Source organism: Bos taurus, chromosome 11 (assembly GCF_002263795.3).
Source record: "Bos taurus isolate L1 Dominette 01449 registration number 42190680 breed Hereford chromosome 11, ARS-UCD2.0, whole genome shotgun sequence".
Classification (NCBI taxonomy): Eukaryota; Metazoa; Chordata; class Mammalia; order Artiodactyla; family Bovidae; genus Bos; species Bos taurus.
Window position 1 is genome coordinate 7472189 of NC_037338.1, and position 17599 is coordinate 7489787.

The 17599-nt window shown below is 43.7% G+C and overlaps 1 protein-coding gene and 1 long non-coding RNA gene across 7 annotated transcripts in view; one reads left to right on the forward strand and one right to left on the reverse strand.

Annotated features, from left to right (window-relative positions):
• Positions 1–17599, forward strand: part of TMEM182 (transmembrane protein 182) — a 61098-nt gene that overhangs the window by 29253 nt on the left and 14246 nt on the right. For 2 of the 6 annotated variants that reach the window (XM_024999209.2, XM_024999210.2), the window contains exon 4: positions 12169–12379. The exons of 2 other annotated variants lie outside the window; for them this stretch is intronic. In XM_024999209.2, coding sequence (XP_024854977.1) covers positions 12169–12379 — 211 coding nt within the window. 6 annotated transcript variants of the gene reach the window in all.
• LOC132346541 (uncharacterized) lies at positions 1920–16699 on the reverse strand. The gene is made up of 3 exons (XR_009496367.1): positions 16557–16699; positions 12101–12501; positions 1920–2371 (listed from the first exon to the last, which is right to left on the reverse strand). It is a non-coding gene; the product is annotated as an uncharacterized lncRNA (long non-coding RNA).

Genomic DNA, 17599 nt, shown 5'->3' on the forward strand with positions numbered 1-17599 from the left:
TTGACTGTCTAGATCATCCACTGCATTTTTATTTGGGGCTACTATATTTTTCATTTCTAAATTTTCCTTTTGGTTCTTTTTATCTCTTTCATTTATTTGCCAGTAACTTTTGTTTTCTCTTCAATTTGGGTCAAGCATGTACATGTTTACTCTTTGAGGCATTTTTATCATGAGTCACTCAAAGTCCTTCTTAGATAATTCTAACATCTCTGTCTTCATTGCCATCTACTGAGTGATCTTTTCCATTGAAGTTGAGATTTTTCTGGTTCTTGGTAGGACCTCATTTAAAAGTGAAGCCAGATCTTTGACTTAGCCATTGAAAACCTAATAAAGTTAGAAGACTGAAAAAACACAGAGGGTGATTGCAGAGAAGAAAGCATTTAAATGAGAGATTAACATCAAAGATACTTTTAAAAAGTCCCATGTATTTGGAAATTAAATGTCTGTTTCACCTGGTCTTAAGTCTCTGGATATATTCCAGTGTCTCCTAGTTTAAAGTCTATGGAAACTTGAATAGAATTTGTATCCTACTGTTGTATGAAAATTGTATAAATCTTAATTATGTCAAATTGGTTCATAATGCTCTTCAGGTATACTATATTCTTCTACTTCTCTGTACATTCATTCAGTTAACTTCTGAGAGTTTGATATTGAAACTCCAACTAAGAAATCTTAATTTATCTACTTAAAACAATTGTAATATATAGTGAAACTCTATGTAACTTTGTTCTGTATTTTCCAAATCTCCTATAAATGTGTCATCGTATTTTCACAATTTAAAAAATAAAAAAGAATTATGAAAAAAAAAAATGAAGCCAGGGATTTGGACATATTATGTTAGTAAATGTGAGATCGTCTGTTTGTTTTTTTTTTTTGGCTTTTTTGACACTGCTCCTGCAGGGGAGGGGTGGGCACTGCCTCAATAAAATCGGGTGGGATGGAATTTCAGGTTCCCCATTTAGACTGTGTTGACATAAGGAGGAGCCCTCCTTGGTACTTCTGGGGCATAGTGAAAGTTCTGGCTTCCCACTATGCTTCTGTTGATGCCATCCTGACCAGGAGGGGCAGGACTGAATCATTACAACTTTAACCATGATTTCCACTTACATGATAGGTTTGCAAAGGAGGCCTCATTACTGTGGTTGGTGGGAAAAGTCCTAAATCTCCACTGGCCTCCTCTCGTATCGCCCCAGGGGGAGGGATATCTAATTTCCACGTTGCAGGGGTCCCGACGTGGTCTCCACTTTCACTGTGAATGGTGGCCCCATTTACTCCACGGAAATCAAAGTCTTGACCCCACATTCAGCTTTGTCTTCTACATCCTTGCATGTGAGTGGAGGGGAGAGGGTACCTTACTACAGCTTCTCAGGAGTCAAAAACTAGGTTCCCCTCTGGGTCTTTGCTGATCAGAGTGGGGTTGGGGCCAACATTTTATTCTGTGTTTTTTTTTAAAGAAATTATTTTATTTTTGACTGCACTGGCCCTTCATTGCTGCGCTTGGGCTTTCTCTAGTTGCCTCAAGCGGACTGCTATTTTCTAGTTGTGGTGTGCAGGCTTCTCACTGTGGTGGCTTCTCTTGTTGCAGAGCACGGGCTTTAGGGTGCGTGGGCTTTAATAGTTGCAGCACATGGGGTCAGTACTTGTGGCTTGTGGGTTCTGGGGTGCAGACTCAGTAGTTGTGGTAAACGGGCACCATGTGGAATCTTCCTGGACCAGGGATTGCACCCATGTCCCCTGCATTGGCAGGAGGATTCTTAACCACTGAACCATCAGAGAAGTCCTCTGTGGTGTTTGACTTGTGTCAAGTGGTTATTTTCCAAAAGTTTCTTGCTTTGATAGGCAGTCCCTTACCTGGTTCTTTGGTGGTGGTGGTGGTTTAGTTGCTTAGTCGTGTCCCACTCTTTTGTGACCCCATGGACTGTAGCCCACCAGGCTCCTCTGTCCATGGGATTTCCCAGGCAAGAATACTGGAGTGGATTGCCATTTCCTTCTTCAGGGGATCTTCCCAACCCAGGGATCAAAGCAAACTATTTTTGTTGGAAAGTTTTTTGACTGTGATTTTGGCATTTCTGGGTTGCTTGCTTTTCCACATGCGGTGAATGTTACTGCCTGGTGGTGATAAAAGCCTCGCCTCCCTTCCTTCTTTGCCACAACCCTAGCAGAGGGCTGGTCTGCTGCTGTGGCCCTTGCTGTTTCCCAGTTGCTGGCTCCCTGTGCTCTAAGTATTGGATGAATGAGCGAAAAGAAAACCTGAACTCACCATCACATCATTCCTTGGACTCCAGGTTTCCCTGTCGGCCTTCTTCTTCTCTCCCGTCTTTCTGCCTCTTCTGTTTGTTTCATAGATGATCACCAGGGATTTTCGTGGTGACTAAAAGAAGCAATAGGGGAAAGTATATGTGCTTCATCTTCCTGGAAGCAGAAGTTCACTTTATCTAGTTACATTCCGAAGGCACAGCTGACCGGATTCACTGATGGCCTGGTGTGAGGTGTGAGGGAAAGAGCAGAGTGAATGAGGACACTTTCTTAGCAACTGGAGGGATGAAGCTGTTATTTTTAGTAATGGGGAAGGGTGAGATAGATTGCTAAGAGGAAGCTTGGGTAGTTTTTGGACATGTTGAATTCAGGACACCTAGTGGAGATATTATGTAGGCTTTGGGGTTCCAGAGTTTGGAGTTAAAAGTGGCCCTTTGGGCAGAAAGTGTGCATTTGGGAGACATTGCTTGGGGGTGTATTTAAACCATGAAGAAAAATAAGACCATTTGGAGAGTGAGAGTCATACGCTTGGCCAAGTGCTGCCTGAAAGTAGAGTGAGGTATGGATGGAGGTCTGACCCTTGAATTGAGCAGGCTGTCCACAACAACTTGACCTCGTGTTTTGCAATCTAGATTTATTTCTTCTCAGGCTCACAACCCTTATATCCCCTTTAACACATACATCACATTTTGTGTAATCTCTCTTTTCTTTCTTTTACCTTTAAATGAAAGCATATGAATGATACATGTAAGTCTTGCTTGATAAATTTCAGTGCTGACATGAGGGATTAATTAGATTCAGTGAGTTTATCAATTATTGCAGCTGTTAATTGCTCAAAGACACCATCATCATTGCTTCAAAGTTGTTCACTGATATCCATATGTTTTGTTTCTGCGTATTAATACCTACTAATCTACTGACAAATATATAAGAAGAAAAATATAAAAATCTTTACTATCACAACAAAATGACTTGTTCCATTTCCTGTGACAAGCTCCTATTACGTGCAGTCATTGAACAAACCCACCTACTTTATTTTACAAATACTGCCTCCCTGGATCCTGAGACCATAAGTAAGTAGAATTCATTGCTGCCTTTTCAAAGCCAAGGAAACCGAGAGCATTTGGGTTTCTCAACTCAGAGTTCAGCTCTGCAGTGAGCTGCCTCCATTTCCATAGTCGCCTTCTTGATAACACTGTAAGGGAAATTATGCCTTATTTTTCTAACGAGCAATATATAGTTTAAAACAAAATCTATTTGTTATTTAGGAGAGAATTGGTGAGTTCTACTATATTTAGTTTTGGTATGGTGACTCAATGTGAGTTTTTTTCTTTTCTTTTTTACTCTTTATTGCTCTTTACAAACAAGTTTGGGGTTATAGAAATAAAACTCAAGTGATTTTTAAATGTAGTTATTTTAAAACATGACTGATTTTTATAAAGTGCTTTGTCTAGGACTCAGATTCATTGCTCCAAGACTGCATGTGGCCATGACAGAGCATTGATCTAGTGTTGTTAAGGGAAGTGACACATCTTATGGAAAGCAAAGTGTTCACTTGTTCCCAAAGCAACAGCTGTTGCAACACAATATGAAGGGCATTTGCTCTCATCGCTTGCTGCATTGAGGAGCTCCAGAGGGAAGTCTTCCAAAGATGTATCTTATCACTGAAAATAAATAAATAAGACCAGATCCCCCACTACACCATGTACAAAGTAGCTATGGGAATGCTGTGTTTGATCTTTTCAATGGTTTTCTGCCTAAAATGTGCAGTTTCAGAAGGCTGGTCTTCTCTAGTGAAGAGTTGGAAGTTCAGTCTATGCAGTTCATTATCAAAGGGAAATATTGACTATTCACTTGTTGAAACTCTAACCAGGGAAGTTGGAAGTGACTCCTGAGACTGCTGGTCTACCTTTTTTTATCATCAGGAAACAAACAGAAAACCAGGGAGGCTGGATAGTGATCACTTCTCAAAGCACGTAGCAAATAGATGATAAGTCGGAGAAGACTCAGGGGAGCCAATAGGCATTTCTGCCCCGTTCCTTCAGACTGAACCCTAGAAGAGGCCTAGTCACTGAGAGATGGGGAGAGGGGTTTAGATCCTTGGTGAATGCTGACTTTGAACAGTGAAGACCAGTGGAGAAATTGTGACTCTCAGTCTGTTGGTGAATAAGCAAAGTGTGAGAGTTTGTTTTGGAGTGAATGAGGCAGGCTTCCCCTGCCAGGGACACAAGCCATCTTGTCTGTCCCCAGGAGATAGTCATTTCACACCTGCGAGCTAGCACTCCTCCCTTGCGGGTTCACATCCCAAACCGTGCAGGTCTGGGTTCCAAGTTGGCCAGCTACTCTTCCAAGGTGTTCGCTGATGGGGACCGGCCCCTGCTTGCTTTCAGGGCCCTCCCACCGCAGTAGCCAACGGGCGCTCTCAACTCTATTCCTTTATTTTCTTCCTAGAAACTTTTAAACTCCCTTTTGTTATTACAGGTGCTTGATAAGGGCTCTCGCCATTACATTTTACTCATAAGACAGGCTAGTTTCCATGAAGTATTGTTAGACCTTTTGGGGTGCCTTAATCTCTAAGTATTTTACTCTTTTAAAAAAATCAAGAAAATGTAAATTATAAAATAAAGAGAAGGGAGTTTGTGTTTTACCGCCTTTGTTTCTCTTTCTTTCTGAACAACGCCCCCCCCCCGCCCCCCGCAAAACCAGACCGCAAACTTTTTGCCAATGGTGTGATTATTGATAGATTAAAACTACAGAGGATGAGATGGCTGGATGGCATCACTGACTCGATGGACGTGAGTCTCAGTGAACTCCGGGAGTTGGTGATGGACAGGGAGGCCTGGTGTGCTGTGATTCATGGGGTCGCAAAGAGTTGGACACGACTGAGCGACTGATCTGATGGATAAAACACCTGTTTTAATTTAAGTTTGTCAATGATCTTTTGTATTGTTTGTAGGGAAAGTTTCATGTAACATGGGCCGAAGTGTTCTCCTGGTGAACAGCCGTGTTCTACAAGGACACTTGTGACCTCCCTCCTGCTGTCTCTCTCTCTCACCACTTCCCCAGCACTTTCCCTCTAAGCTCCCTGCACACAGCACTTTCTTCCTTGATTTTTGTTCATGCTTTCTGCTCTCTGCCTCCATGTCTTGTATTCCTGCTCTCCCGTTTAAGAGGCACTTCCTCCAAGGAACGTTCTGTCATATGCCGAGACTGGGTCGCGTGCCCTTGTTTATTCCTGGGCGGTATACCACGGGATCCTGCCTTGCACTTGGCACAGCTGCAGTCATCTGACTGTGGCTTTCACTCCCAGGAGACTGCTTGGTGGCACATGTTGGACATTTTTCATGGCACACCACCAGTATGTACTTACCTAGCACAGTGCCCGGTACACAGTAGATTTCTTAGTCCGGGTTTGAGCGTGGGTGACAGAAAAAGTGGAATTTAATTCAATTGTTAATCGCTTCTTTTGTTGGTATTTTATGATAAAAATAGAGGAGAAATATCAAATCATTTTAGTGCTGTGCAATTCCTAAACTAACTTTTCTTAGAAAGAAGTAGAGAAACTACTTTTGAGTCAACTCCCTTAGAGAAAGATTCCTGGATGTACAGTTGTGACAAAAGCCCATAAAATTCCTCAGAGAAATGTGTGTCTAGGGTATTACAGATTTTTGGAGGCAAATCATCTGAAAGATATGGGCTCAGGGGTCCTAAGAAACTTACAACAGAATATTCACCATCAAGTAAGCAAGGATTTGCTATACTTATTTTCAATTGTCTGCCCAAAGCTTTGGGTAAACAGGTTCATATTTAATGTTTTAAAAGTATGTGAATAAAGGGATCCTAAGATTGTTCCTTTTCTGGCTCAATATGAAGGACAGCAGGTCTTCTCAGGAGTAGACCTGACTTTTTAAGAGGGAATCCATTAATGAGGAAATCTGTCTCTCTGCTGGCATTGTTAGAGTTCGGCAGGGTCACCTACAGAAGTTCCCGGTGTTCTTGATCATTTCTGTGCCCTGGGTGTTGAGGAGTGTAGGAAGGACAGTGACACAGTCCTTGGTGCTCCTAGCATCTAGGTGTTCACATCTCCCCACTTGATTGCTCAGCTCTTCTCTTCTTGTGCCCGCTTCTCCCTAGTAGTGATTCCAGTGATAATGGCCCCCTCCAGTCATCGTGATCAGAGGCCAAGACCATCGAGTGGTTGCCATTGTGAATGAGTGTGCTTCATTCTTTCCCACGGTCATTAAATATCTCACCAACCTTGACTGTATATATTGAGATTTCAGTGGGGCCTGAGTGATAAGTTAGCAATCATCCGCTTATTCGCATTTTGTTGAGCGTCCATTGCGTGTCAGGTATAAAGCTTTCCCTAGAGTAGGAAAGATGGGCCAGACTGAGTCTTTGCCCTGCAGGAGGGCCCCGGCCAGCAGTGGATGTGGGACTGTAAAGAAGGACAGTGCAGAGTGCTGTCCAGTGATGGGCAGGCTTCGGGAACTCTGACAGAGTGTCAGGCCAGGCTCCTCTCCACGCTGACGTGCATTAGCTTTTTCAGTCTTCTTAAGGGCGTGGTGGGATGGCTGTCAGTGTTATCACATTATAGAGACAGAAAAGACAGATTGACAGAGGAAAGCTTGACGATTACATGTGGGCACGGAGGCCTGCGTAGAAAGGCGAGACCTGAAGAAGCTGGTAGGCCTGGAAACTTACATATCTTTTTAGCAGAGTGATGAACGTGGAGATGTGACAAGACAAAGGAAAAAGAAATTTGAGCCTGGGTTGTAAATTGTGGGAAAGTGACCAGGAGAAATATATGAGAGAAACTAACGGAAGAGATGGGTTGTTTTGGTAGGTTTGTCTGAAGACCCATCGTTATGCTGACTTGCATATCTTTTTCGTGACCATAAAACACCTCCTCATTTCTCCGAAGTTTCTCCTTCCTCCCGTCAGAGAAGGAAAATTCCTGCAAGTGTGTGTTGATTCTGTGTGCATTGGCTCCCACTTGACCCCAGCTCACAGTAACCTTGGTACCAGCCTGGCATGTGTGGGGGTGGCTTGTTCTGATGTCCTTCACCTGGCTTTTGAGAACCTTGGCTTCCTCCCTACCACCACCTTGAGGATGCCAGAAGGGCAGCCCAGACAGTGACTAGCGACCGTGGGTGTGCCCCAGCTCTCCTGGTGAGAGAAGCCACGCTCCTCAGCGTTGGCGTCGGGGCCTTTCCCAAGGTCACAGCCGCTGCCAGCGGGGTGGCAGGGGCCCCGCCCTCCGAGGCACCTTCTGCCTCTCAGCTATTCCTTCGCAGCCAGGTTTACAAGAGGAAAGTAAATACACTGTCGGGCCTCTCAGTGTTCTCTTTGTCCTGAAAATCCACGGCCTGGGCAGAGCACGTGACTTGGCACGTCCTCCACTGTGGCGCTCAGACACAGCCGCACCGGGCAGCCTGTCTTTCCGCTCCTGTGCCCGAGTCTCTGTATTTTTAGACCCGCCCGACGTCGCCAAGGCAAGTGGTGTGTGGAGATGCAGGGCCGGCTTGCTGGCCTGAGCAGCAGAAGCGGCTTGCCCGAAGCTACCGCAGCATATGCCGCGGGCCCTCATTTGCCGACGAGGATGGGGAGGGGGTGGCAGTGCTTTTTTTTGGCTTGTTGAGAACGGCTTATAGCAACTTCACACTGTCTGTGCTCCAGGATGTGTCGAAACACAGGACTGGCTTTCTGAACTAGCTTCGTGAGGTGTCTGAGGCAAGACCGCAAGCTTTGGAAAATGAACACCACTAAAGTTTATGTTGAAACTGCAAAGACAATATTTACATTTTTATAGACACAACAGAATAATTAATCAAAACACTATAGATTTGGAATCCTGATCATTTGGGTTGACTTTCCCCTCTCTGCACTCTGTATGCAAGAGGGTTTGTTGTGTAAATTAAAATATTACAAAACCCAGTCGAGGTGTCTTGGTACCTTAACTGAACAGCCTGTGTGGGGTACAGACCACGGCCATAAAGACAGCCTTTGTCCTGCTGGACTCTCACCGCCCCAACAGCAGAATCACTAAAGCTCAGGGTACCTCTGCCGCCCTCCCCTGTCCCCACCCAGCCGCAGCCCCCACCTGGAGGCTGTAGTAACTGCTTCACTTGTTTGCCTTGGTCTGTCCTTTCTTCTGCCAGTTCATTTGCTGTCCATCTACAGGAATGATGTGTGTGTGTTAAGTTGCTCAGTCGTGTCCAACTCTTTGCGGCCCAATGGACAGTAGCCCGCCAGGCTCCTCTGTCCCTGGGATTCTCCAGGCAAGAATACTGGAGTGGGTTGCCATTTCCTTCTCCAGGGGATCTTCCCGACCCAGGGATTAAACCTGAGTCTCCTGCACTAGCAAGTGGATTCTTTACCATCTGAACCACCAGGGAAGCCCGTGAAAGTAATACTGTAAGTGTGAAAGTTTAATCGATTTAGGAAAATAAACTGAGTACTTCAGGAGAACCATTTCTGTAACGTCTGTTGTTAGTTATTTAACAACAACGTCTGTTGTTAATTATTCATCCTCCTCCTCATTACAACACCCAACCAAGGACCACTTTGTTAGGTTTGTTCACCAATTCATTTAGAATTAACAGAACTTCATTTCTTTGAATATAGTAGTTAGTTCTGGCCTCTCACAGATTGATTCAGATGAGGCTTTCCTTTAATTAATCCCAATTGTGATGATGTAGATTACATGTAAATCTATTCATATTGTATATCTTGCTTCATGTTCTAAGGAATTAATAGAAATTCAATATCATTTAAGTTGAGCTTTGAATTGTGTTTAATGGTAGAAATGGATTTTTAGAGATGTTTTCACTTGGCACAGTTCAGAGCTTTCAGAGACAGAACTTGCAGTTTTTATGGGCTCATATTAAGAACAAGGAAACAGATTAAGTATTCTCAGAGATACATTCAAGATCTAGGAGTCTTAAACCGGAAAAGGCAATGACACCCCACTCCAGTACTCTTGCCTGGAAAATCCCATGGACGGAGGAGCCTGGTGGGCTGCAATCCATGGGGTCGCGAAGAGTTGGACATGACTGAAGCGATTTAGCAGCAGCAGCAGGAGTCTTAAACAATATATAAATCACTAACCAAACAAGAACATTCTTTAAACTTTTTAGTGTCTATGTACTAGAACTGAAAGCTTACCCTATCCTAGATCCATGAGGTTAATAGATATCTTTTAAATACTAACTACATTGTTCATAAGAGCATTTTATGACAAAGCATGTAAAAATAATAGTAGGAACAAATATTTTTGATTCTTTACTGCATGTAACTACTTTTCATGTATGTTTTCAATCCTCCCTATAAACTTATTTGAAGGATAGTGCTTTCTGGTTTAGAAAACTGTGTTCTATCGGAGTCACACAGCTAGTAATCGCTCAAAACACATGCAGTGTAATTCACTTCATGTTGAAAATTCTCGGATTGCCTCAGTTTTACTTCAGACAGTGAAGGAACTACACAATTCCGAGATGATTCTTCATTACAACCAAACATTTCCATTCTGGAATCAAAGTGTGCCACATATGCAAACTAGGTAATATAATTAGCTAAGAAACAGGAAGTTCCAAGAAATTCTGAAATAGGCTGAGAGTTGCGCACTTCGGAACACTGAAGCGGGGGCAGAAATAAAGGCTGTGGTGATTGCCCTAAGGAAGTTCACTTGGAAGCTGTGTCTGTATGGTCACAACTCTCTGGGTAGCCACGACCCCAAGAAGTACCAGTCTGTTGCTCCTGCATTTTCCCAGGGACTGAGAATCCAAAGTCAGGCGGTTGTGCTAGAGCAAACCAGGGCAGGAGGTAGCAGGTCTCAGGGTCAGCAGTTCCTGGGGGCATTTACCCCCCATTTCCCTCTGGCTCTCTTTTGCTCTCACCCTCACCAGATGCTTCTCTCTCTTGCAGTCCCTCTGATATCGTTAGGAGTCATTTTAGGGGCTCCAAAGAGCTCCGGTACCCAGAGCACTCAGTCTCAGTGCAGAAAAGAGTTCAGCAAGAGGCAAAGTGACAGATAAGAAGTGATTTCTTAGAATAGGTTAGTTGTGAGCTTTATAAGCAGACAAGTGAGAAATGCAGTACCCTGGAACTTACTGGGCTACAGTTTCATAATCAAAGGAGAAGCGGGGAGGGGGAGAAGAGCTTCTTTGTTTTTCTTGAATAGATGTCATGCTTCCATCAGCAGTTCCTCCTCAAGGTTGAGCAGGCGAGTATTCTTGTCTCTGCATGGTCAAGCTAGGTCCACAAATTATTGTTTTTGTGTGTGTACAGAACATGTCCTATGGGTCACTAACTTCCTGAGCTCACTGGACAGGATGTGGGGTGACTAACACCTAAGTTTAAGTAACTGTAAGTGGTGAATACTCAAGCCATTCTGATTCCAAAAGCTGTGTTTCTCTACTGTACTATGCTTTATAATTTGCCATGCTCCACTTTTCCCGGACCACCGCTTATTGACATTTACACCCCGCTTGCCACCGAACCACCTCCTAATAGTGCAGTAAATGAGGTGCATGAAAGTGTAAGCTGTGAGGCTCCTCTGTTACCTAGTAACTCTGGTCGGACAGGGAAGGCAAAGGTTTGTCTCAGAGCCTTCCGTCTTACTTCCTACAGTCAAGTCGACCAGTACTTTCCTGCTCTGTGCCCCGAAGAGCTGGAATACAACCACAGAGTGCCTCCTTACACAGTCAACTCAGCAGCGTGCCCCACGAGACACATCAGCGTGTGAGGTGAAAGCCTGCCCTTGTGTTCTTGCCTTCAAAACCCAGTTACTCACACAAAATGTAAACTTCCTTTTCCTGTTTAACTGCAGTGGCTCCTCTCCTCAATATTCCATCTTCCCATCTTCTTTCCTCTTAAAGATTCCAGTTGATTTATATATATATATATATATATATATATATGTATTTTTTTTTTTGGCCAGGTGGGCTTGTTGAGAAAAATCATTCTTTACTTTCTTAGGAAGTTTCTGTATTTTCATAAAAAAAGTATAATTTCCCCAGTATGTGGTGCTACGCTTTCCCTCATTTACACATGTAGGAATTTGTTTTTGTGTTTTAGCCTTTGGGAAATGATGAATTTGTTTAGTGGATCAGTAATGATCCCACTCAAAAATGATCATTAGAATTCCTCTTTATTCGATTACTATATGTCACCAAATCTACTATTTATTTATCACCAGCTGCATCCATTAATTCAGACTTACTGACCCTTGACTAAGAGACCATTATAACTTTTCATTTTAAATCTTTCTAAGAACAAATATTAATAGAAAGTAGTGAGTCTTAAAAATATCTTATTTTAAATCTCAGTCTATACAAACCTTTTTATTTTTTGGCTTTACTTGTCATTTTTATTACCTTAAGACTATTTTCCAATAGAGTCACAATCTAAATAAGAGCCCACTATTTTGTTAGGAAACTGGGGGGACTGTTACCAGCTTCTCAGGGATCACTGCAGTACAAGCATCATCTTGGCAGGAAGTAAGAGGCAGTGTTTGTGGATGTGAATGCGTTTTCATGTCTTTGTCCATTTGGTGTAAACTCCTGTGTGTGACCCATCTGGGAATTTGCTCAAGAGGAGTCTTTCTAGAACTCTGAGTGTTCCCATTTCTAAATGGATAAGCTGGTCAGAAAAAGAGCTCCCAGAGTATATTAAGCTTGTGCGTGGTGTAAATACCAAGCTTGTGTTGATAGAAGTCCGGCATCATTGAATCCAAAGTCATCTGGTGAGGCTTCGTTTCAAAGATAACTCAGGACCACAGCCTGGGAGGCTGCCCAGCAGTGCTGGGGCTGAAATTAGAAACACAGAGAAGAGAGAAACTTACTGTGCGACCGTCTGCCATGTTCACGATCTAAGCGTGCCTGACTTCTCCTTTTCTCCTGGGACCTGCAGTTTACCGCGGCTTCTGGGCAGTCCTGATGCTTCTGGGGGTGGTCGCCGTGGTGACTGCAAGCTTTCTGATCATCTGTGCAGCACCCTTCACCAGCCACCTTCTCTACAAAGCCGGGGGAGGCGCCTACATTGCCGCAGGTACGTCCAGCGTGAAGGCTGTGATTTCTAGCCGTGGAATACGTCTTTGTATTCTCCAGTTCTGGTTTCACAGGTGAGACTTCTAGGAGTTAGTAATATGCTAATATGCACATACAGTATTTCCTGAGTGCGGCCTGGGCGGCACACACTTTTCCAGGGACTTTGTGTTTTCCATTTGCTCATTGTATCCAGGTTCTGTGAATGAAGACAATAGGCAGGGAAGCTCTGCTGTAAGAGCCTTTTAATCTCCCTTGTCCTGTTAAAGTTCCACCTGTAAAATGGGAGTCACAACACATCTGTCTATAACATCTGGATGTATGTGAAGCCTCTTGTGTGTTCCTAAGAAGATAGCCTGTTATGATATTACAAATCCTCATGATTTGTTTATCTCAGCTGAAAATCAATTTTTTCTACAACATCATCATTCCATTTTCATAACTGTGGTTCATATGTGTTATCTAAGCACCTTCTCTGTAAAACCTGCATTTAAAATAAAATAGTTATTTTAAACTAAAATAGTCAGCTTTCCAACTAGTCCTTCTAAGGGAAGTCGCTCAGTCGTGTCTGACTCTTTGCAACCCCATGGACTGTGGCCTACCAGGTTCCTCTGTCCATGGGATTTTCCAGGTAAGAGTACTGGAATGGGTTGCCATTTCCTTCTCCAGAGCATCTTCCTGACACAGGGATCGAACCCAGGTCTCCTGCATTGTAGGCAGACACTTTACCATCTGAGCCACCAGGAAAATCCACCAGTCCTTCTAAGTCCCACTGAAATGATCATAGTACAAATAGAAAAATAACTCTATACCTCATAATTCTATTAGACCGAATCCCTTATTCAAATCCTAAAAGATGATGCTGTGAAAGTGCTGCACTCAATATGCCAGCAAATTTGGAAAACTCAGCAGTGGCTACAGGACTGGAAAAGGTCAGTTTTCATTCCAATCCCAAAGAAAGGCAATGCCAAAGAATGCTCAAACTACTGCACAATTGCACTCATCTCACATACTGGCAAAGTAATGCTCAAAATTCTCCAAGCCAGGCTTCAACAGTACGTGAACCATGAAATTCCAGATGTTCAAGCTGGATTTAGAAAAGGCAGAAGAATCAGGGGTCAAATTGCCAACATCCACTGAATCATAGAAAAAAAAGAGAATTCCAGGAAAAAATCTACTTCTGCTTTATTGATTACGCCAAAGCCTTTGACTGTGTGAATCACAACAAACTGTGGAAAATTCTTTAAGAGATGGGAATACCAGACCACCTGACCTGAGAAATCTATATGCAGAGTTCAGTTCAGTTTAGTCGCTCAGTTGTGTCTGACTCTTTGCGACGCCATGAACTACAGTACGCCAGGCTTCCCTGTCCATCACCAACCACGTCCATCAAGTCGGTGATGCCATCCAACCATCTCATCCTCTGTTGTCGCCTTCTCCTCCTGCCCCCAATCCCTCCCAGCATCAGAGTCTTTTCCAGTGAGTCAACTCTTTGCATGAGGTGGCCAAAGTATTGGAGTTTCCGCTTTAGCATCATTCCTTCCAAAGAACACCCCGGACTGATCTTCTTTAGAATGGACCGGTTGGATCTCCTTGCAGTCCAAGGGACTCTCAAGAGTCTTCTCCAACACCACAGTTCAAAAGCATTCATTCTTCGGCGCTCAGCTTTCTTCATAGTCCAACTCTCACATCCATACATGACTACTGGAAAAACCATAGCCTTGACTAGATGGACCTTTGTTGGCAAAGTAATGTATTTGCTTTGAATATGCTATCTAGGTTGGTCATAACTTTCCTTCCAAGGAGTATGCAGAGTACATCATGTGAAATGCAGGGGTGGATGAAGCACAAGCTGGAATCAAGATTGCTGGGAGAAATATCAATAACCTCAGATATGCAGATGACACTACCCTTATGGCAGAAAGTGAAGAGGAACTAAAGAGCCTCTTGATGAAAGTGAAAGAGGAAAGTGAAAAAGTTGGCTTAAAACTCAATGTTCAAAAAACTAAGATCATGGTATCTGGTCCCATCACTTCATAGGGATGCAAATAGATGGGGAAACAATGGAAACAGTGAGAGACCTTATTTTCTTGGCTCCAGAATCACTGCAGATGGTGACTGCAGCCATGAAATTAAAAGATGCTTGCTCCTTGGAAGAAAAGCTATGACCAACCTAGACAGCATATTAAAAAGCAGAGACATTTCTTTGCTGACAAAGGTCTGTCTAGTCAAAGCTACGGAGAAGGCAATGGCACCCACTCCAGTACTCTTGCCTGGAAAATCCCATGGATGGAGGAGCCTGGTAGGCTGCAGTCCATGTGGTCGCGAAGAGTTGGACACGACTAAGTGACTTCACTTTTACTTTTCACTTTCATGCACTGGAGAAGGAAATGGCAACCCGCTCCAGTGTTCTTGCCTGGAGAATCCCAGGGACAGGGGAGCCTGGTGGGCTGCCATCTATGGGGTTGCACAGAGTTGGACACGACTGACTTAGCTTAGCTTAGCTTAGTCAAAGCTATGGTTTTTCCAGTAGTCATGTATGGATGTGAAAGTTGGAATATAAAGAAAGTTGAGTGCTGAAGAATTGATGCTTTTGAACTGGAGAAGACTCTCGAGAGTCCCTTGGATTGCAAGAAGATCCAACCAGTTTAGGATCCAACAAGCATCCTAAAGGAAATCAGTCCTGAATATTCATTGGAAGGACAAATGCTGAAGCTGAAACTCCAATACTTTGGCCATCTGATGGGAAGAACTGACTCATTGGAAAAGACTCTGATGCTGGGAAAGATTGAAGGCAGGAAGAGAAGGGGACAACAGAGGATGAGGTGGTTGGATGGCATCACTGATTCAATAGACATGAGTTTTGAGTAGTGTCAGGGAGTTGGTGATGGACAGGGAAGCCTGGCATGCTGAAGTCCATGGTGTCGCAAAGAGTCGGACATGACTGAGTGTCTGAACTAAACTGGAATCCCTTATATGCCTTAAAACGGAGCATCTTCTTCATCAAATATATTTTCTCACCCAAATCACACTCTACTGTCATTTCATTCAAAGGTCTAGTTATGGTGTATATTTTCCCATGATCTTCCCAGAAATAATCTCCTTCTACTAAAATGTGTAAACCTTTCTTTCTTCTTCTTTGCTTTTCCATCTTTTTAAACCTTTCTTCATAAAGGGAATATGTCCTAGCATATTCCCTAGGGAATATGTCCAGTACTTACATTATGGGCAACATGATTGTTTTAAACTCAGAGATACTGTGATCCTGAGTTTTGTCTTATTAGAGAATTGTGTGTTTGTGTGTTTGATGGTCATTTTTTTTTTCATTTTATAATTTGTTTGAGAAAATTGTGTATCTAAAGAATTAGTTTGGTTGAGGACTCTGAAGAAAGATGAAGCATCTGATTCATATTTGACCAGTAGGTTTTCTCTCTGGCTGCATTGGGTATGGGGCTGAGGTCCTCTTGGCTCAGGACTTTATGGGAAAGGGAGGAGTCAATGTGTTCCAGGAACCCGGTCCTGAAAGCCACTCAACCAGACAGTTACAAGAAAGCTTCAAATCTGACTTTTAATTTCCTTCACAGACCAATTATTTACTGTTCGTGCATGGCCATTTATTTCCTAAGAACATAAGGAGGTATTCCATCGGATGAGATTTTTTAAATTACAAATTTTTTTTTTTATCAGTTTGGACAGTAAAAGTAACGTTCTCAGGAATACCTGAAACTTACTGTCTAGTAGCAATTTCCACCATGAGACACATCTTTTAAAGCAATTATGGGGCTTTAATAAATCATCCATAAGCCTGAGTGTTATTGAGAGACAAACTTTAAAAATCTTTCAGTTGTCTACTATTTGCACCCCCAGATATTTTAATAGGCAATTAATACTGTCAGAGTTGGAAATGGAAATTCACAGACTATTCTATAGGGACATTAGGAAAATGTGCTCTGATCACTAGGTTTTGGGGGCAGCCAGGATTTTCCTGTACTGTATTTAACATGGAACCATGCATGTAATCATTTACTGAGTTAAACTAGATCGAATTTATCTAGCTTTCTGTGGTTAGAGATCACGTTTTCAAAACGAAGAGTTCTCATCCCAGGGGGCAAGTATTCCAAAACCTCTCCTTTTCAGGGCTTGCTGGTCACTCCAGACCTCCTTGTCTCCCCATGCCAACTCTCCATGCTGGGCCTGGCAGTCGGGAACAGGTGTGGCCCGGGCCCGCAGTTGCCGGAGCTACTTTATACTCACCACAAACAAGACACTCCCTCTTTATTTGGACAGACGGACTGGAGAGGGCGGAACCACATTCCGACTGGCCTTGCTGGTGTGTGCACGCAGGCGGACTCTGGTATCAGCACGCAGGCCGACGCTGGTATCAGCACGCAGGCCGCTTGGGCACATCCCACGCACGGCCGTGGCGTGCTGACGTCACAGCTGTCCGTGTGAGCAGGGGTGGGGTCCGCGGCCTTCCTCGCGCCCTGTCAGCGGCTCAGGCAGAGTCTGAAGGCCCTGTGTCATCACTTCCCGCTCTGGGCCAGATGCCTCCTCCGGCCGGGCCATGTGTTCCCCACGGAAGTTCAGTTCCGGACCAAGTGCGAGGTGATCGTCAGGACGTGACAGCCCCCGAGTCTGTTTAAGTGAGTCTCTGCCACACCACTCCAAGGCCTAAAGAGTTGCTGAGCTTTCTTCCAATGTGAACTCCGTGGGGCAGCTATGGAGGGCTGACTCACGGCTTCTCCACACCCTGTGATACCAGATATGATAGGAAAGATGTCAGAAGGTGTGGCATTAAAAAGCATTTGAATTATGTGGAGAAAATCATTGTGTGGCTGAGTGTTCCTAACGCCGGCCAAAGCGACATCAATGCAGGAATTGCTGTGCATGAGTAAGATCTCTGAGTGTACAGGAAATAATGAGGACAGGGTTTGGGATGTTCTGGGACACTGACATTGGGTGATAATCCATCACAGCTAAAAATAGTATTTATCAGCTTATCAGGGTATAAAGAAGGCTGAGTGCCAAAGAATTGATTGTTTTTAATTGTGGAGAGTCCCTTGGACCTCAAGGAGATCAAACCAGTCAATCCTAAAGGAAATCAATCCTAAATATTCATTAGAAGGACTGATGCTGAAGCTGAAGTTCCAATACCTTGGCCACCTGATGCGAAGAGCCACCTATTTAGATAAGACCCCAATTCTGGGAAAGATTGAGGGAAGGAGGAGAAGAGGGCAGCAGAGGAAGAAATGGTTGGATGGCATCATCAACTCAATGGACATGAGTTTGAGCAAACT